The sequence below is a fragment of the Micropterus salmoides genome, unplaced genomic scaffold, assembly GCF_014851395.1.
Source record: "Micropterus salmoides isolate LMB-PRFRI ecotype aquatic unplaced genomic scaffold, ASM1485139v1 Ms_hic_scaffold_14, whole genome shotgun sequence".
Classification (NCBI taxonomy): Eukaryota; Metazoa; Chordata; class Actinopteri; order Centrarchiformes; family Centrarchidae; genus Micropterus; species Micropterus salmoides.
In genome coordinates this window covers 24908129-24929011 of record NW_024040485.1, presented here as the reverse complement: position 1 = coordinate 24929011, position 20883 = coordinate 24908129, and the positions used below count along the sequence as shown (strand labels likewise).

General features: G+C 39.0%; 3 protein-coding genes across 4 annotated transcripts; 2 read left to right on the top strand and 1 right to left on the bottom strand.

Annotated features, from left to right (window-relative positions):
• The first annotated feature begins 700 nt into the window (after positions 1-700).
• LOC119902488 (crystallin J1A-like) lies at positions 701-4774 on the top strand. The gene is made up of 10 exons (XM_038718710.1): positions 701-855; positions 1605-1671; positions 2423-2599; positions 2890-2988; positions 3096-3188; positions 3261-3417; positions 3614-3729; positions 3968-4045; positions 4222-4361; positions 4463-4774. Exons 2-10 carry the CDS (start codon positions 1605-1607, stop codon positions 4559-4561), a joined length of 1026 nt encoding a protein of 341 aa, XP_038574638.1. The 5' UTR covers positions 701-855; the 3' UTR covers positions 4562-4774.
• Positions 4775-6062: 1288 nt separating this feature from the next.
• On the top strand, positions 6063-13833 carry eif2b5 (eukaryotic translation initiation factor 2B, subunit 5 epsilon). Its single transcript, XM_038718708.1, has 16 exons — positions 6063-6245; positions 6486-6610; positions 6694-6879; positions 7663-7840; positions 7925-8005; positions 8086-8163; positions 8262-8574; positions 8679-8824; positions 9982-10126; positions 10219-10320; positions 10437-10538; positions 12218-12308; positions 12390-12513; positions 12609-12734; positions 12862-12972; positions 13542-13833. The coding sequence occupies exons 1-16, from the start codon at positions 6087-6089 to the stop codon at positions 13602-13604; spliced, it is 2130 nt and encodes a 709-aa protein (XP_038574636.1). The 5' UTR covers positions 6063-6086; the 3' UTR covers positions 13605-13833.
• Positions 13834-13836: 3 nt separating this feature from the next.
• LOC119902489 (mitochondrial ubiquitin ligase activator of nfkb 1-A) lies at positions 13837-18016 on the bottom strand. 2 transcript variants are annotated; one of them, XM_038718711.1, is made up of 5 exons: positions 17892-18016; positions 15867-15991; positions 15673-15760; positions 15469-15589; positions 13837-15392 (listed from the first exon to the last, which is right to left on the bottom strand). In XM_038718711.1, exons 1-5 carry the CDS (start codon positions 17956-17958, stop codon positions 14900-14902), a joined length of 894 nt encoding a protein of 297 aa, XP_038574639.1. In that variant the 5' UTR covers positions 17959-18016; the 3' UTR covers positions 13837-14899. The 2 variants fall into 2 exon arrangements, with proteins under 2 accessions (XP_038574639.1, XP_038574640.1); XM_038718712.1 differs by lacking the exon at positions 17892-18016 and adding an exon at positions 16125-16244.
• Positions 18017-20883: the final 2867 nt, after the last annotated feature.

Below are 20883 nucleotides of genomic sequence, written 5' to 3'. Positions count from 1 at the left end.
ATGTTGTAGCCTACTCCTTCATCACAGACACTGCCTCATGCTCATAACACAAAAAACGTAGGCCTTTTCTCCTTGAAGCACAAACGTGTTCACTTTCCCATCGTTCAAGAAATGGCCTTCCATCTGCATAAATTTTGGACATTTTGGGATTGTTTGTATACATTTCTCATTTGCACTTGTCCTTAAAAAAACAAAACATTTAAGCGGTTCTGGAAACACCGCAATCTTGTGGCGGGATGCCGTCACTTCGCAGGTCACAAAATCAACATGCATTGTGGGAGATGTAGTTTATTGTTCATGTATGCTTTAAAGCAGCATAGACTTTTATTTTGGGACAATCATGAATGTTTTAAGCTTTTGCGGGCCTTGAATTTGACTCATATGGCTTAGATGCTGTAAATGTTTTAGAAAATTTAATAAGACTACTGAAAATAATACTAGGGTGTGATCCTAAACACTGCACATTTGTTTCATTGTCAGTTTGTCAGGATTTTTGTTGTTTGATAGCCTATATGTAGCCTATTAAAATCACCATATTAATACAACGTTATTGTATTAATATTATATATTGTATTTAAGGACATGAATGTATTCCATTGCCAGAGTCGTAATCTCTAACAATGTCCATAAAATCCTTCATGGTGGTCAGTCTGTTCAGGTTCAAAGGTGATCTCAGGTGGGCGGGGTTATATTGTTGCTTCAATGTGGGCGGTGCTAAAGAGCTAAAACATTTCATAATGAGTACAGTCGAAATAGGTGCCGAGTGTTAAAACCATAGACTGTATGTAAAGGTTCAAACACAGTGCAGTACGAGCTGGGTTTCAGTTTGTACGTATACATTAAACGGAGTTTAAGGTAAGGCTTCTCAATGTTTAGCCTATACGCTCCATAACTAGCTTACGTTAGCAGTCAACAGTGTTAAAAACTAACGTTAGCGTTATTTGCTATGTTAACTTACTCAGCACAGGCCATTGTTGTAGTCAAAATAATAGAGGGGTAAATAATGCTGTATGCAAGTCATACAGTAACGTCACTGAAGCTAGATGCCGCACATCGAGCTAATATCTATTCATTTATTTATCAATTTGTTTTCAAGCAGCACACAGCCTGTCAGAGGCTATAGGTAAAGTGAGTGCAGATAAAATCAAACTGCTCTATTTCCAGTTAAACATCACCTAATGACTCACTGGACTGTCTGTCACACCTGAGTCAGAATAGTTAGTAAAAAAAAAAAAAATTGTTAGAAAAATAATCTGTAAACAAATAATCTGTTTCGATTAGTTGATGACTTTTAGAATAATGAACAACTCCTGTCACAATTTCCTGGAGCTCAAAGCTGCAAATGTCTTAAGTCCCCAACCTGAAAATATTCAGTTCACGCTGATATAAATCAGAGATCAGCATCACATCCTCACACTGGACAAGCTGGAACAACAGGCTGTTTGGTGTTTCTGACCTAAACGATTTTGATTGATTATGAAAATTGCTGCAAATACATTTTCTGTTGATTGATTAATCGACAGTTTCAGCTCTAATAACAATAATGTATTTTTTTAGTTAAAAAATAATAACCCTTCTCCTAAATCCCAATAATACTTTTACAGATGGCTGCAGTTCTGGCCAACAGAGCAATAGGAGCCGTCGTAGGATCAGCCGTGGCAGATGCAGCAGGTAATAACAGTGATCTGCTCTGAGTCTTCTTCCAACAGTGGATTGTGATACCTTCACCCCTGCACTGTGGAGGTTGTTGCTGATGTCACTTACTGATGTTTTGGGGGTTTTCTTCACAGCTCTCACGATATTTCTGTCATCAACTACTGTTGTTTTCCTTGGCTGACCTGTTTGATGTCTGTTACTCAGTACACCAGTAGTATCCAAACTGTTGTGCTTGCTATGTCCAATGTTTGTCCAGTGGCTCTGGTCGATTTTCCTTCTTTTCTCAGCTTGCTTTTCTCCCATAGACAGCTCTCTGGTCTTCCTATTGATTTTTCCTCTTTAACAGGATATGCAGTCTTTATAGGTTTGAAGGATGAAAACTTAGACTAGTCATGCAGAACTATTTAATGTTTGGACAATCAACCTAAAAGGCAACACCTGGGCAACAAGAAACATCTGCCAGTCACATGTTCCAGTACTTTTGCTCACTTGAAAAATGGGTGGGTTCAAACAAATGGTGGTATGTCCTAAGTTGTTTAACACATCCAGATGTGAATACCAGGAAATAAAAGCTGAAATTCTGAACTCTTGTCTCATACTCATCTTTTGATCTTAAACCCAAATGTCTTCAGTGAACAACAAAAACAAAGGAATTTGCCTTACCGTTTCAATACTTTTGGAGGGAACTGTGTACTCGGCTAGTCCACTTAATTTCATGGGACTTCTGGTTCAGAATAAAACTGACTTGATGATTCGTCCCCTACAGCGCAGCCCCTCCACTGGGTGTACGACCTCCAGAAGCTGCAGGGGATTCTGGCTCAGGATCCAAACCCTGAGTTCCGCTCTGAGTCGGCCAACCCTTTCTACAGGAGGCAGACGGGCCTGCAGAGCTGCTACGGAGACCAGGCGTTTGTCCTGCTGGAGTCCTTGTCTGAATGTGGAGGTACCCAATAGACCGCCTCATGGACTCTTTAAACTTTTACATCTGAAGAAAATAAAGCCTCAATTTCATGCCATTAGAACAAAAACGTGGTTAGGTGCGCACATCCCGGCATTGTTGACACAATAATTAGACTTTACTGATGACTCAATAGCAGGATGATAAGCTCCACATCCTCACCACACCTGAAATATTCCAAAATTAGACCCCCTGGGTTCTGCGAGGATATAAGATGAAGGTTTATATCTCATCAACTACATGCTTCACATATGTAAATGTATTTTTTTTACCAGGTCTAAATGTTGACGATCTGAAGCAGCGCACACTGAAATTCTTTGGGCCTGGATCAGACTATGACACGCCTGTCAACGATCCTTACAGAGAGAGGGGAGGTAAGAAACGCTAACCTTTTATGTTGTTGCTGAAGAATGAATTCACCTCTTTTGACTTAGTCAGATGAGAATACTGATGATGTTTTGTTTGTCCTTGTGTATACCAGGGCCAAGACCTCAGCTGCCCATCGAGGGACCATGGCGACATGCAAGTTTGAAGGGCTTTCTGAAGAATGTGGATGCAGGCAAAGAGGAGACAGGTGCATCTGCAGTAATTTCTTTACAAATAACTAAGAGAAGCAGCTCTAATTAATGTGTTGTATTTGCCCCAGGCTGTGAGATCGACTGTCAGATTGATGGAATAGCCAAACTGGCTCCTATAGTGGCTTTTTATGCAGGAAAACCTGACATGCTCGAAAAGGTTGAGCAGGCAGTCCGTGTCACCCAGAACAATGATGCATGTGTGGCAGAGACTCTGGTGGCTGCAAGGTCAGTAAGTTTTCCATATATGTCAATTTGAAAAATCAACATAAAAATTTAAATTTGCCAGAGAAGCAGATATAATGGTTAAATTAACTAATGCTATTTATGTATAAACACGTATACAGAAAGAAACCAAGTGCAGATAGGGGCCAAACTAAAATTGAAATAAATAATGAGTTGTACATGGACACTTATTTCCCAGGTTCCTGGAGCATTTCATCCTGAACGGTCCTGATCCAAAAGCCTTGGACTCGGTGCTTGATCAGCTCAGTGACCCGAACAGAAAGCAGCCCCAGGATCTGGACAAAGCAGTTATTGGTATGTGAGCCCTGCAGCATTGTTGCTTCACTGCACCAAAGTCATGGGACTAAGTCATGGGATTAAAGGGTTTACCGTTCCTCATTTTGTGCTAGTTTAAGATACTGAGTAGTTCCTATGTTTGTATTAATTTGAACAGACTGTGACTCATTCTAAAGATACATTTATGTAACTGTACATTTTTACAGATGTTTATTTCATTTGAGTGACTATGGTCTTTTTTTCCAATTAATTGCAGGGCACATTCATCAGGTGAAGGAGAATTTATCAAAGACTCCTCAGGAGCTAATCCCCAATGTGTTTCCAAACACATGAGGTATCGTCCTGAAGCTCGTTTTAACCTCTCTCATCACTAAGTCATACTTTTAATGAGCAAAGATCAATAATCAATTACTAACTGTAACTTACATAGATGTTATTTAAAAGACCTATATTGAGACAACAAGTTAATTTCCTTTATGTCATTCACACCTGGTGCTGATATTCTTTCAGGGTTGCCAGGTGCTTTCCAAGCAGCGCTGCATGGAGTCCTGACAGCCAAGAACTTTGAGCAGGCTGTTCGAGAAACCATGAGCTGTGGGGGATGCACCTGTAGCAGAGGATCCTTCATTGGAGCCTGTCTGGGGGCTCAGGTATGACTTTGTGGTAATCTTACATTAGTAGTTTATGTCTAATGTTATGGCAGTAGTTTATGTCTGATAATTTATAAAATGTGCTCTTTTAATTCTCACAGATTGGATTTGAGGGAATTCCAGCTTCCTGGACATCTAAAACCTTGCGTTATGACTCTGTGTTGGAGCATGCAAAGAACATAACCAAACACCACCAGTAGTTTTTCTTTTTCTGGAAGTGCAATGTGTTTTACAATCTGAGGTGTCTGAGAACAAAATGGAAAAACTGTTGAACTTTAACAGAACAGTGAATGAAGGTTCTTGTCCAAACTGACGGCAGGAGCCAGATGTTTTTGTCTCTGTTAAAGTTAAACATGTTGGTTCAGATGTTCATTAACTGAGTTTTTCTGCAATAAAGTAATCCTTGAAAAATATGTCATGGAGAATCTTTTATGTAGGTTTTAACTATAACTATGGATTAAACATGTTTTTCAACTTGGGTTGTCAAATATGTTTTATTTAGATATGACTTTTGTGTATGCTGGCTGTAATTGAACATTTGTAGTGAATATGACTCCAGTCAAGACAAACTCAAAAACTTTTGCTCATCATTTCTCATCTGCTGTTTTTAATTAAATACAAAGGCATAAACCTTGAAGATTTATGGTAAGTACTATATTACAGACAAGATTAAGAAAGTCTCATTTAAGAAAATACATATCATTTATTGTGAGAAACGTACTAATAAGATTTTAAAAAGATGGATTATAGTTGTGATTGTTAAGGGGGGCAGGTCAAAGAAAGCAGCTTTTACTCCAGTCAATGAAATTCATTGACAATATTTTTAAACAATTAACATATATAATATGAATAGTAGGGGTGGCATGGTAGTACAGTGGTTAGCACAGTCACCTCACAGCGTGGGTTCAAATCCCAGTTGCCTTTCTGTGTGGAGTTTGCAAAGTATGTGTTCTTAAGTTTGTGGCGCGACCTCAAAACGTGGCTATGGCCCTGTTTGTAGATGGATTTAATACATTTTTGTAATTAAAAAAGTCCAGTGAAAAATTAAAGCATTGTATACACTCATAGCTTTGTTATAGATCAATGGAATAATACAAGGTCAACAAATGCACTCTGAGTCCTAGACCCGACGTGCGAACACATGGTTGCACTACAAGCACAGGTGTCATTTACACTGGACTTTTTTAAAATGGCTGATTTGGTCACTTTTTTGAAAGCATTTGTTAAGTATTTATGAATAATTGCTTGCAAGAAAAAATGTTAGAGAACAAATAACAATGTTTTGGGAAAGGTTTATTTGCACTATAATAAAACATGCAATGTAAAAATAGAAGAAACAAATGTCCAAAAGAAGTAAAAAGCTGCTGATAACTGTATTATATTCTGTATCTTTAACGCCTTCCTGCCACGTGAATCTTGTTTTTCCCTTCATATAAATAAATATATTTCCACCATAATTGGTGCAGAACATTTCTCCAGAATGCAAGAAATTAAGTGATGCTAAATACATGAACATTTAACACCCACATATATTTCAGCCTTGAATATTTTTTTCCAAATAGTGTTAAAATATCTTTTCATTTATAGCATACATCATAACGTTTCATGTCAGATGTCCCCAGCACTTTTCACCACAAAGTGACGCCCCTGACTACAGTCACGAAAAGAAGATTGTCCCACCGCAGCCACCGTAGCAGAGTTTGTTAGCATTTTTTTTAATCTAACATGGCCGGTAAAGGGGGGAAACAGAGTCGTTCGGGCTCTGGCTTTTCAGGTAGAAAAGGTGTAAGTGAGCAGGAGGAAGAGGAGCAGCCGCTGCAGGCTGTTTTAATCGCTGACAGCTTCAACCGGAGGTTTTTCCCGGTGACCAAAGACCAGCCGAGGGTAGGCAGCAAGCTAAGCTAACTGAACCGCTAATGGTAGCTAAGCACTGTCCGTGCTGTAAACAGTGTCAGGGCTGCGCTGACGCTGATGTAAACATGTGATCATAGATAAACATGTCGCTTGAAGCCGTTGATTGAGCTGTGGGTGTTGTTTAACGATGCTCGGGGGCTTGTTTTTCTGTTTCCGCCACGAGGCTGCACACTTCACTAACGCCACCTGCCACATTGTCATTGTTGACAGGCTTTGCTGCCGCTGGGTAATGTTGCCATGATCGACTACACCCTGGAGTTCCTCACTTCCACTGGGGTGCAGGAAACATTTGTCTTCTGCTGCTGGATGGCCAGTAAAATCAAGGAACACTTGCTGTAAGTTTCACTGTGATAACCCACATGATCTGTGCATATTGGTCTCAGTGAAAGATGTTCACCTGTGGCTGTGTCTCTGGCAGGAAGTCGAAGTGGTGTCGACCCACCTCTCCAAACACAGTCCACATCATCACCTCGGATCTGTACCGCTCCCTAGGGGATGTTCTCAGGGATGTTGATGCAAAGTCTCTTGTGCGCTCAGACTTCGTGTTGGTTTATGGAGATGTGGTATCGAATATTGACATCAGTCAGGCACTGCAGGAGCACAGGTAAGAGATAATCTAATTTAATCTTTATATAGGCAGGAGACATGATAATATTAGTGATGCCCAGTACTGGATTGTTCAGAAGTAATCTGATCAGATTTCGGCTATTGGATTGGATCAAATCTTGAAAATGAGTTGATCTGGATTAAACCTTCAATATGTGTTGTTGTCCTGATCCCAGCAGAAGGTTGGATTCAGGGTGGATTTTAGGAAGAAATTGTAATAAAGTTTTAAAATTGTTCAAATGATACTACATTTGCATCATGTAGTATTGATTCGTTTATTTATTTGCACTTGATATGTTTAAACTTTAATGTAACATAGTAGATAAACATTACCTTTCAGTACGTAAGTATTTTGTCCCCATAAAATCATCTCCCAAACAACTGTCAGTATCAAACAAAAATAATGTATTTAATTTTAACTTAAAACATTTATTTATATAAAATATTTTTATTTACTTGTTGTGGGTCAAATGAGGAGTCCGACTGTTTAAATAAATAAAAAATGGAAGGACTTGTTTGTGTTGTGCTTTTTTTTGTCTGTTAAAACAAAAGTGACGTAAAGTGACTCCACGCTTTGTGATATGTAGGCCCCATTTAGAGCACTGGTAATACAGATTTGGTAATCTTGAAAAGCTTTTAATCGGGATCAGGGTGAACAAATACAATGTTGCTTTGAAAAACTGGCACAAAAGAATCACCCTGATCCAGATAAAACTTTTTGAACAAATGGCCCCAGAGCTGGGTTGCTCTAATAACTCAGTGTCATTTCACTTCTGCACAGGCAACGTCGAAAGATGGACAAGAACATCTCCGTGATGACGATGATCTTCAAGGAATCATCTCCCGGTCACAAGTCCCGCTGTGAGGAAGATGATGTTATTGTTGCCATGGACAGCAAGAGCCAGCGGATTTTACACTACCAGAAGACACATGGGCTGAAGAGGCTACAGTTCCCCATGGTAAGAGTTTCACATTAACTCACATCTTTAACTCACTCATGCTTTTGGGTTGAGGAATGAGCAGTTGTTCTGTTTGTTTCACAGAACATTTTTCACAGCGGAAGTGATGAGTTTGAAATCCGACACGACCTCCTGGACTGTCATATCAGTATCTGCTCCCCGCAGGTTAGTTACTAAACAGAGAGAAGAACTTCTGAACTCAACAGAACTGATTGGGGTCACAAAGATTTGTTCTCATTTTTCAGGTTGCTGAGCTCTTCACTGACAATTTTGACTACCAAACTAGGAATGACTTTGTCAGAGGGATGTTGGTCAATGAAGAGGTACTCCGCTATGCAGCCATTGTTATTTTTATTGAAATTAGGACCATGAATGCCATTTAGTGCAACCTAAGCCATTGTTTTATTTTATTTCTGTTTAGATTCTAGGCAACCAGATACACATGCACGTCACCAAGGATGGTTACGGTGTCCGAGTATCCAACCTTCTCATGTATGATTCGGTGTCGTCGGACCTCGTGCGGCGGTGGGTCTACCCGCTCACACCCGAGGCCAACTTCATCGACCAGAAGGGACGGAGCTGTACGTATTCTCGCCACAACGTCTACAGAGGGTCCGGAGTCAGCCTGGGCCACGGCAGCCAGATGGAGGAGAATGTTCTCATTGGCTGTGACACTAGCATCGGCGCCAACTGTTACATTTCTAACAGTGTCATCGGTAACAACTGCACCATAGGTGAGCTCCCTGAAAGTGCTAATTTGTATGTGTTTGAAAGTAGGAGTTTTTATATAAGTATGTACTCAAAGTGGTGTTAACAGTCCCCTTTTCTATTGTAACAGGCGACAATGTAAACCTCGACCATGCCTACATCTGGAGTAATGTTCACATTGCCAGCAACGTGGTGATCAGCCAGTCTGTGGTCTGCGACAAGGCTGTGGTCAAAGAAGGCGTGACACTGAATAAACAGTGTGTCCTGGCATATAATGTAAGCAATGCATTCATTATCCTCATTTATCCATCCATCCATCCAGCCATCGTCAACCCCTTATCCTGCGTACAGGGTCGCAGGGGGGCTAGAGCCAATCCCAGCTGACATCGGGCGAAAGGCGGGGTACACCCTGGACAGGTCCATCGCAGGGCCTATTCTATTCTGGATTGTAATTAGTTAAAAGCTGATTTGTGAGAGACTTTGTATGCACGTACTTCAATTTAGGTATTTCATTGCACTTTTCATATACAGTAGAGCAGGTTTAGACCGTCCTCTTTATAATATTACAAAGAGCAATAATTGATTGTTTCTTCCGCTTCCACTTAAACTGACATTTCAGCTAATTTCACCTCAAACGTCAGCAGAATCAAACGGTTAATTGTGGTTTTAAACTCTTCTTTATGGTCAGGACATGACAAGCACTTGCCAAACAGTGGATCAGTTGACAAATCTTAAGTAGAACATTCAAAATAAATTTTTTATAAAATAATTTTTCTACAAACATGCATGAGTAAAATAACAAAATAAATATCTTAATAGAACATATATGCCAATTTGTTCTTTACTCAAATTAATGGAATCGAAACATTTGTTATACTGTTATTGAGGAAAAATGTAGCGCAATTAGCATTATTGTTTTGTTGCCCAGCTCTACAACCCAATCAATCAAGCAAAGAATTATTATTTGAAAACAATTCAACTTATTTACATTTTTACATTGTTTCAAAATCTGCTAAATATCAACACATTCAGACATTAAATCAGTTTAAAATGTTTTAACTACAACTTTATATCTGCCAGCACACGTAAACCCTCTTTAAACTGTTGATAAATCAAATGTAATGTTTGTGAATTTGCAAACTATGTTAATGCTGCACTGGAGAACTTTACATCTTGGGAAAGTTCATTCAAGAGCAAACAGAACAGAGTTTGAGGACTGTGATGTGTAGAAAGTAATGTTACACTTTTAGTAGTTTTAGGCTTAGAAGAGTCCTGCTTTTTTGGACAGTGGCTTTAATTTTGTCTTTTTTGAAAAATTATAATTATCCAGCGCCTTCTGTGTGCCAAGAGGATTCAATGGCACTGGCAAACATTTGGTGAAATCTATGACTTTTTCTGTCTCATCAAGTTATTTGCTGGGAACTGTTTTTAAGGTGGTGATTGGGCCAAACATCTCTCTACCCGAGGGCACTGTGGTGTCCATGCACCATCCGGATGAGGAGGAGGAGGAAGATGATGATGAATTCCTGAGTGACGATGCCGAGGTTGGTCACAGTAAAGACAAAACCAAACTGAAAGGTGTGTATTCACTATGAACTGACGTTATACATGAATGAACCAAATGCTTAAATGTTTCTTTGTAATGAGTTTTGGTTTCTTCTGTCCTCCAGTATTTAACCCAGTAGAGGTAGGAGCAGAGGGGAAAGGATACATCTGGAAGGCCAGCAGTCTGGATAACACAGAGGACGAAGAGCTGTTGCAGTGTCTCTGGGGTAGGATAGCAGCTTGGCTGGCTTGTAAAGTTCATCACAGAGTCAGTGAAACTGGCATTTCCCATGACGCTGTAGTCCATGTCCCAGCAGCCTGGCTTTTGTTCCTTGTGCAACAGGTTTGGTTTTGAACCCTGACCCTGAGAGTGAAAGTGAGGACAGTGAGCCTGATGGTCCTGAAGACCCAATGATCCCCTCCCCCGAGATGGATGATGTTAAAGGTGGGAGTTGTTCATTTCACCTGTCTGTGGAACTGTATGACTGCCCCCTACTGACCAAAGAGACAAAAAAAACAACAGCAAAACCAGTGATGATAGTTATCCCCAGATTAATTGAATTACTCTCTCAATGAGCTCAACTTTAGCAAAAACATTTCATAACAAGATGAAATGTATTAATCACTAATAGACTGCAACTTTATTAATATTCTAATTGTTTATAAAATATCACAATATGGAGCTCAGCTCAATTTTCCTGAGTCAGTTGTAAGCCCTGTTTCACACACTCATATACACGCATAAAATAGTGACTCTGGGCAGTAGCTGTTTAAACCTTTTAGAAAATATAAATAAATCAGAATGTCATTTTTCATGAAACGTTTTGTGTAGTTAACTTTATTTCCCCTAAAATAATCATTTTGTGCGCACAGAAAAATGTCAGTACCAGAGCACCAAAGCTGTTACATTTGCATTAATCTTCTTTTGTTCCCTGTATTTTCACCCCACTTTTAAAGGTTCAGTGTGTAATATTTCTGAGGATCAATTGCCAGAAATGCAATATAATATCCATAACTATGTTTTCAGTGCTGTATAAAGACCTCACATAATGAACCGTTATGTTTTTATTACCTTAGAATGAGCCATTTGTATCTACACACCCCGCGGGTCCTCTTACATGGATGTCGCCAAGTTGAGCCGTCATGTTTCTGCAGTAGCCCAAAACAGAGAAACGTCTCTACGTAGTGCGTTTCGTCACTACGTTGAATACGTACGAGGAAGAAGAAAAAGTAACGTTAGTGGTAGACGTCTGGTTTATTAGAAGTAAGAAAAGAAGAGAAATTTGGACAAATGAAAGACCAAACATATTATTTAGTACAAGAGTAGACAGAGTGTGTCGGCCAGCGTAACTTCTCCTGCGTGCTTGGAAAGGCAGGGGTGCATTCATGTGGTGTTGGAATAATCAGAATCTTTTTTTCCACCTTAAATCTTCATTGCAAAAAGAGAGAAATAAAGTGGACATAGGACATAAAGAAGTTTTCAGAACTTTCGTGCAAAATGACGTATTGCATATACATATTTTGCAACATGTAACTTGTAATATGATTATAACGGTTAGTTTGCTGTCCATGTAGAGTGGACTAGATGTCTGTGTGTTGTTTATACGTTCTGATTATACTAATCCAATACATATTTGTAGTAGCGTCCATGTTGATTCCACATTCTGACTTAAGAGCACATGAACACACACTGAAGTCGGAAGAACGACTTCAAAACTTGTCAAATGGGACCATCTGAGTAGCACATGAATGCACCGTGAGCCACTGGTTACAATTCACAACCTTCACCACAAATTCCTAATAATCTCCAAGGAGGTTTCCTGCAAATAATGATGTAATTTAGTACTAATTATAGTGAAAACAGTTAAGGTGCCTTTGCCTTAAGTCTTTAAGTCATTGCACATCAGGACAATTGAACATGTGTTGACAGGCAACATTCATCATATATGAAGAAAAAAGTTTCCCATAATAAACAAATAAGCAATAAAGTTTCCTCTGGAAATCAACATTTACTTAAAAAAAAAAGACAATTATTAGTAAAGATTATTAGAAAATTAGATATGTGTATGGTTATATATGTCCCCCTTTCTGACTCCAATTCTTCTTTGGTCTGTTCATGTGTAGTCTTCCAGATGGAGGTGCTGGGCACTCTGCAGAGAGGTTTGGAGGAAAACATCAGCTGTGACAATCTTGTACTTGAGATCAACTCTCTCAAGTAAGGAGGAACATTAAATCGCCTGCAGTTCTTTGCCTCTCTGTCAAAGTGCACATTCAGTTTGACACTCTTTCTCTTCAGGTATGCCTACAATATCAGTCTGAAGGAGGTGATGCAGATTTTAACCAGAGTGGTGCTGGAGTACCCTTTCCAGCAGCAGGGCCCACAGATTACCCCATCACAATACGTTGCTCTGCTCTTACCTGTAAGTATGTTTTGTTTTTCATTTGTTTTTTACAGCACCTTCATGTAAGTGTAGACATCATAAAAATAAATATCCTGTCTTTGTCTTCCTCTCAGTTATTAAAGAATTGGGCGCCAGTGTTTAAGAACTATGTGAAGAGAGCACAGGACCATCTAGATTGTCTGTCTGCCTTTGAGGAACACTTCCTGGAGCAGGAGAGTCACTGGGCTGCTATGGTCAAGGTCAGGGTCCTATTATGTACACTCACTAATCTGCTAATCTTATAAAGGTTGAACTCACTTTACAAGAGAAGATGTTGGGTCTGTTGAAGCCTGGTGCTGAAGATGCTGTTTGTGTTTTTCCCTCCAGGTCCTCATGAACATGTACCAGCTGGAGATCCTAGAGGAGGAGGTGATACTGCGCTGGTTCTCCCAGGGAGCCACCACCGACAAGAGCAGACAGCTCCGCAAGAACCAGGGGGTAGGTACAGTACACCCACAACACAAGGCTTTATTAGATCATTTCACAATTATACAATAAAGTGTTGAAGTTCAGATTGATGTGGTAAGACACCTATGTAAGAACAAAACAGTAATATGTTACTGGTGCCAGCAAAACTAAGTAAAACATTTCAGTATGGATAGCACTGAGATTGTGTAAAATACCAGTAGATGGTAAAGAATTCAATAAACACAGTTGGGCTTATTATTCATCCTTTCATTGAATGCTCAGAGGAAACTGCATTGCTTATGGCAAGTTTATTTATGTGGCATGTTTCACCAAGGTAATTCATTGCTAATGTTAAATTCTTTACATAAGGAATTTCACTAATAATTCAGATCCATGATACTATATAATATTATAACTGTGTTTATTATTTTCCACACCTATGAGCATTGTTGAACTGTCCTTGAAATAAATTCTAACTGCAGTAGTTCAACTCACCATGCATGTTTCACTTCTCACCTGTCCACCAGAAACTATCATGGAGTTTCAGAATGGCAGATTTCTCACACAACCCTGTTCTGATGTATGTTTTTCTCCAACAGCTTCAGAAATTCATCCAGTGGTTGGAGGAGGCTGAGGAGTCTTCAGAGGAAGAAGGGGAATAGTGAGGAGCACTTGAGGAAGGACAAAGATGACTGTAAAAATTAAGAACCTGTTACGTGAATAAAGGAATCCAGACTGTTGCTTTTATCTCTACAGCAGCTTTCTGCCACCAGTATCCATCGGGACCTTCTCTCTACAGTTCAAGCTGATATACATTTTTTCACATAGTGCCACGTCATGTAAGGGCTGTGTGCGATGAATGTATGTCCAAATAAACAAGAAAGACCCTCGGACTGCTTGGAAATGTTTATCATCTGTCTCACTTTGTCAGCAACACAAAATGTCTCATTCAAGATACACTTGCTGCAACAAGGTTTCAAAGCTGATTTAAAAGACTTTAATATTGCTTCACTATAATCTGAACACTGCAGGTCAGCAAAAATACATCAAAGACATAATTATCTAAGAGGTAGAAGATTATCTGCTAAATTGATTCAGTTCAAATCACCTTAAAATATAATTTTAATTCCATGATGACTAGAAACCTGGACTGGCCCTGATGAAATAACACTTAAATCACAGTTACAATCTTGAAATCAAAAGTGAAAGTAAGAGGTTGAGAAAAATAAACGACTGATTCAGTGCTTGACGTCACATAACTCCTTAAACGTTTATGTAAAATGAAACCAACAAAAATAAAATGTTCCCTTGATAAAGTAGCTTTGAATGTTTTTATTCTAAAGTGAATACATCTTATAAAGTCCAATATCTTGCAATAATTCCACACTCTTCTGAGTTTGATTGCTTGTCATATGCTTCTTAGCTTAGAGGCTACATGATCAGGTTTCAATCAAATGTATACTTTTCATAGCTTGACTGTTAGACCTATGTGGACTTAAGTTGTTTCATCTCCCTGAGTAGACTCTTTAGGCTTAAGGAACTAATAATTGTCCTTATCAGACTAAACTACCATACTACAACAATTTAATACATAATTGACTTGGGTTATGTCTAATTACAAACAAGAATAGTTACCTTTTTGATTTTGTCAAATGTCATGTTTCAGTTTTATTGGGTTTCAGTTTTGTAAATGCGTTTTCTAAAATGATCTGCTTTCTATTTTTCTACTATGTTTTGTCCAATGTCGACGTGTTTTGTCTCTCATGGCCACCATAGTTGTAGGCTCTGATGCATGTTGCAACAGGACAAGGAAATACCGGTCAGCAATGAAGCAAATCTAAACATGCAAGTGAATTATCTTAGCATCAGGATGGCACTTTGGAATGTAAGGTCCAACACCTGAGGCAGTACTGTGACACCTAAGAACAGTGACACTTGTATCTCCACGTCTTCAAGCCTACTTTGATCGGTCATCCTTTTTTCCCACCAAGCCGTAAACGACACAGGCTAGAAGAGAAGCCCCTGTGATGCCAGAAAGAGCAGTCAGCATCTTCCACATGCTGGCTGATCTCTCATGCCTGTCCAAGAAGCTCCTGTGGTCAGTGGGTACCAGGATATACTTGCGGCCATCCTGCGGGGCCTGCAGCCTCATCACCTGCCCCCCCTCCAGCACCACCTCACCAAAACCAGTGAGGGTGCTCCCCACCCGCAGCAGCTCCTCGCTCTCCTCCATCGCCACAGGTTTCTCCCCGCTGAGGCCCTGCATCACTATGTTCCCCAAGCTCTCCTCAGCATGTCTCACTTTGAAATAAACCCTCTCCAAGTAGCACCCAGAGGCCTCCAGAGGGTTTTGAACCTTCACGTACAAGTCGGTGATGTAGGCTCCGGGGCTGACCAGACTGAAAGGCACTGAGTTTTGGGTTTCTTTTCTGTTCACTTTCCGAGAATTCCTGGAAAAGTCATCAAACTGTTACTAACAGGCTAGTAGATTGGTAAAGAGACATTTTAGTCTGTAGTTTAATGTACCATGTATTGCTGAGGGAGTTCCAGTATTTCCAGTGCTCCTCCACTGCTGTCTTCTGAATCACGCCAAAGCAACGAGGGACAAACTGGCTGGGCAGAGGCTCCCCATCTGCCTGGACCAGACCTTGAAACAGATATGAAGGTAATTCCTCTGGACTGAACCCATTCAAAACTGCATTTACAAAAAAGATTAATTCTAGTTTGTACCTTCTACAGCAACATACTGAAGTCGCTTGTGGGGAGAAGCTTTCAGTACTCTCACCAAATGTTGATCAGGCTTGAATATGGGTATTTCCTTCAATGAATAAAAAAAAAAAAAATCAGATATGTATTTTTAAATCATGAAACTAGAGCTGCATTAATACTTTAACGTGGCTCAAACTATGATTTAGCCCACTTGCCTTCAGCTTTTTCAACTCTTTTGTCTTTTCTTGGTATAAATGGTAGAAAAGACCAGAGAAGGCAAAGCCGGACCCGACACCAATCAAAACCAGCGGGTTCACAGAAAAGTCACCCATATCTGGATCTAGGAACAGACGTGCATACACAACATAACGCTACAGTCAACACAAGTGAAAGTAAAGTGCAGAAGTAACGTTACGTCGTATGTTTTTTTAAGAATACTTACATAAAGGACAGATAACTTCAACAAAACTTACCAGGTAAAACTGTCACACAGGTACAATTAGATCACATAAATCGAAAACAAAAGCTTCCAGTGCGCGAGGTTCATTTCCTTGTTTGCCCACGTTTCGTCATGTTTCACCAGCCAATAGGAAACAAGTACTATTTTTCTTATGAGTGCTGTGACCACCAGGTGCCAGCAGTGTCCGGTTGAAACAGGTATTAGTTTTTTTTGCACGCATACTACTCTTTATGAAACACGGTTCATTTTAATGTTTAGTGCCATCCTAAGCAATGTGTATAACCTGCGTTAAGTGGAGCGTTTTGTCCTTTTTGGCTTCAGCAGGCTGAAGTCTATATTTGCTCTTAGTCAGTAATCCAACATTCAGTGCGAGAAAACTTTGCCAAATAATTTACTCAACATAGCAGAGCAACATTATAAAAATACCCAGTTAAAGTCCACGGTCCTTTATAAAGTGATGACATTTTTTAATCTGACAAGTAAAATACCTAAAAAATGTTATTTAAATAAAGTATGTCGATAATTGTAATTTGTAATTTTACTTCCATCTGTCATGTAAATGTTTGCATCCAGTTAATTTTAGTTTCAGATGTCATAGTTCTCAGTAGTTAAACCAAAATATCTATAAACTGAGGAAGGAAGACCCTGAAACATGTCATGCAATGTCTCAACATATAAACCAGTAGGACAACAACTCCCGTAAGGGGTTGCCATATGATTACTGGGGTAGGAAATAGGGGGAAAAATACAAAATCTAATCCTTTAGAAATCGTAGTTTTATCCCTTTGGGCTTCTAAAATTATTCCAATCCAACAATATGAGAGGGAAAAATTGCACTTCAATTGAACTATTCACATCTTGCTTGCTTTGAATTAATGGGTCAAAAGCACAGTGGTGGAATGCAAGTAAGTACTTTAGTACAATTTTGAGGTATTTGTACTTCACTTGAGTATTTCTATGTTATACTACTTTATACTTCTACTCTGCTACGTTTATTTGATGGTGAGTTCTACCACCTTAACAGGTACAACAAAATCAACAGAAGGGGTATCAGTCAAGCAAAGTTTGTACACACCCACACAGTCAACATGAGTGAAATGATCGACTGTGTGGGTGTACAGGTGCTCTAAGATTTTACATACAAAATATGTGATGACTTTATAAAATATATTGCATTATCAATGATAAATCTACCACACTGTAAAATAAATGGTTAAATGGTTTGCACCACTTTGACAATAACACTGACATGATCCACTCTGCATATTGATTATTTTTACTTTTGATACTTTCTGATAATTATCTCAATTTGAGAAATATTTTGATTTATTATTATTATTTTATTAGTAGTGGTGCCACTTTTATTTAAGTAAAGCATCTAAATACTAATGTATAATTCCTGCCCTCAGCCCTGGCTCTCTGAGAAGACAAACACTTTAATGTCTTTTTGACTTAATGCCAATGTATATTTACAGCTTGTTATCATGGTGTGATATTGATTAATGTTGCCAATCTGAATAATGTAGTCCTTACAGCTACCCTTTACTTGACAGTATGAGGTTTGAGCAGTTCAACCAAGGAGGATTTTCTCTTTAAACCTTCTCTAAATATTTTATTATAATAACTTTTCCAGTATTCCTATCCAGCATTTTACAATAAGACACAAGTCACAAATTATAAAAATGATTTGTATAGCAGAGTGATGTTTTTCTTCTTGTGTGTTGTGTTAATCATCTAATGACCTCACAGACCTAGGTCCAGATCACCTAAGTACACTCACCTGTAAAGCAGCTAATCCTCTTGTTATGTTTGACTGAAAGTTGCCAGCCCTGACCAACGTAATACATCCATGCATCATAAAGTAAAGTGTCACAGACTTTGCCAGCTTCCTTTTTCTCTGTCTCTGTCTCTCTCTCTCTCTCTCTCTCTCTTTCTGTCTGCGTACTATGTTCTCTTGGCAATCAGCGTTTGACTATGAATGCACACCTGTTTTAAAAGCCTGGTCATATTTTCTCCTGTCATTTGGATGCTATCGTCACTTGTTGTTTTCAGAGCCTTTTTGTTTCTCCAGGCTGTGAAAAGAGTTACTGAAATTTAAAAAATGTATCTGCACTGCTGGAAATACTGGATATATATTCCTCTGTTGGTTCGTTCAATTCCATAAACAGCAGTGAATCTTCAGGGGCATCTCTGACACCACTGTAACACAGTTTAATTCAACGGCCAATGCCTAGATAAGAAAAGAGAAAACATTTAACTAAAGAATGCCTTGATTTAGAGCTGCTTTTGCCCCTTAATGCTCATCCATTGAGATCTTGCTTCATTCCTCTTCAGTATGTCTGTCCTTGACTGATCAGTGAAAGCAAGATTGCATTCAGCTCAAAATAATGACGTCAGTTTTCTCATTGTTGGAACAATTTTCATTCAAACGCTTACAACCTTGATGGAGCATCTTACAGACGCTTCTCAAATGGACTGATGTAAAACAGAGCTATAAATTAAAATGAAACAAAATGAAAAGTCTGGCAACCTCATCTTTGGCTAATGAATTGGTTGTTGTTCTTATTGTTGTTCAAAAGCAAAAAATGCCCCTGAATCCTCCTTTCTGACTCTACAGCTTTAAATTCTCTTTGTTTCAAAGACGCACCCTTTGGCCCTTCCTCTCACTGATGAGTGAGAGCAGACAAAAGACACGCTGCTTCACAGCAGCCGGCCTGGATGTTTATGCCCAACTATTTTTCTGTGCTATTTCCCCATTGTATTTAATGTATTTAAGACAGTGTGGGAGCTATAGATGTTGTTATCCAATAATAATGCATGGTTATGGATGGATGCATATATGCTTTGCACGTCAGAAGCTCTTGAAATAAGGGGACTTTGTAACCTTGAAAATATAAGGTCTAATTGTCAAGTACACTGAACAAAATTATAAAGGCAACTCTTTTGTTTTTGCTCCCATTCATCATGAGCTGAACTCAAAGATCTAAGACTTTCTCTATGTGCACTATTTCTCAACTATTGTTCACAAATCTGTCAAAATCTGTGTTAGTGAGCACTTCTCCTTTGCCGAGATAATCCATCCACCTCACAGGTGTAGCACATCAAGATGCTGATCAGACAGCTTGGGTATTGCACAGGTGTGCCTTAGGTTGGCCACAATAAAAGGCCACTCGAAAATGTGTAGTTTCACTGTATATTTTCAGTCTAAATGATGGATGACACGATTGAGAAAATCCTACGTTCAAATGGTTTATGAAACATTTCCAGCACCCACGAGATAATACCAAAAAACTGCTTTCAACAAACCAAAACAGAGCTGTTTTAATTAAGTTCCGGAAAAGATGTCATTTTTGTGAATGCAAGCTTGACAAAAGGAAATAGTATTCCTTTTCTAAATAGTATTCCTATTCTCAACAGGCATTACATCAAACACACACACTATGCGCTCACACTTACATTGCTTTTAGTTTCCCTGCTGGGAAGATCATTTCACTCTGATCTTCTTTTCAGTTTAATGAGTTTGATGCACCTTCGTAATTACCGTCATTAACGGCATTAAAATATCTGGGGCGTTCTCAATGAACCCCACAGGTTGGAGTTATGTTTCAGCTTATGTGTTAAAGGCAAGGATTTATGCAATAATCAACAATAAGTAATTTCCCACAATCATTTTGAGCAATTAATGCTTTAATTACAGTAAATGAGACCCTCGCAGCCTCTGACTGGCACCATATTTCATTTTGTTTGTCATAGAAGATGTTATACAGTTGCTTTATGGCACAAAGCAGGAAGTTGTGGCTGATCCAGAAGTGCAAACTGACCTAAAAGCTTCTACACTTTCGAGCAGAGAAGGATGACAAATAGAAAATGTAAACATGTTTATCCTCTTTTGAAGCAAAGATCATCTTTATGACAGAGGGTTTATGAGAAACGTGTTCTTAATTTTGAGACACTGGCAATAAAACACCACTGCCAACTGGCGTGAGAGAGCGGTAAACATTGGTGGAGTCAAATGTTTGCTATTATAACACCTAAGTGGCACAGTTATTTTGACTGAGATACTAATACTTTCTGGCATGGCCAACAAATTAATTTGTTATGGAATTAAACAGTAAAATTAAACGTATGCACTGATGCATCAGAATAAACAGTCATGTCATATATACTGTTATAATATCTATCACAGTGGACACTTTTTTGCAGAGCCAGTACTTGCTGATAATACGCATATACTTTTGTTTTGTTTTAAATGCAGGATTTTTACTTGGAATTTAGTTTTTCTATACTGTTGCATAGGTACTTTTTCTTAAAGATCTGAGTACTTCCTCCACCACAGCTATAAAATGTAAATAAATAACACTAGTGAGCACCACAGCAATATGAGCCCCTTGAGGATTTATGGACAGGTGACAAATTAAAAGACAAAACCTGAATAAATCTAGAGGAACATCTACTTCCATACAGATCACAAGGTTTGATGAAGATGAAAATGATCTGAATCAACACCTGAGATTAGGGACATTACTGGTTCAGACCTTTATACAGTAGACATTCAGCTCCACAAGATTCATCCAGCAGAACTCAAACAACCAAACATTTGACTTCCATCCCAGAGGAGGGTTATTCTGACATCCATCAAAACTTTCATAAGCCTCAGCGAGTCACCCACTGACTGTAAAGCCAGACCAGTAATACACAAGGCAAAGCACATGCTGCCTTTGGAGGAGTCAGTGCATGGGAAACAAGGACTAGTTCATCAGTAACATGTATTC

Bases quoted from the DNA above. Each gene is read 5' to 3' on its own strand.
- LOC119902489 (XM_038718711.1), bottom strand. From the start codon at position 17,958: ATGTATTACGTTGGTCAGGGCTGGCAACTTTCAGTCAAACATAACAAG. The intron at 15,761-15,866 runs GCAAGTGGGCTA...TATTCATTGAAG, and splicing joins AAGAGTTGAAAAAGCTGAAG to GAAATACCCATATTCAAGCC. The intron at 15,393-15,468 runs GTACATTAAACT...TGACTTTTCCAG, and splicing joins AACTCCCTCAGCAATACATG to GAATTCTCGGAAAGTGAACA.
- eif2b5 (XM_038718708.1), top strand. From the start codon at position 6,087: ATGGCCGGTAAAGGGGGGAAACAGAGTCGTTCGGGCTCTGGCTTTTCA. The intron at 6,880-7,662 runs GTAAGAGATAAT...ACTTCTGCACAG, and splicing joins CAGGCACTGCAGGAGCACAG to GCAACGTCGAAAGATGGACA. The intron at 8,164-8,261 runs GTACTCCGCTAT...ATTTCTGTTTAG, and splicing joins GGATGTTGGTCAATGAAGAG to ATTCTAGGCAACCAGATACA.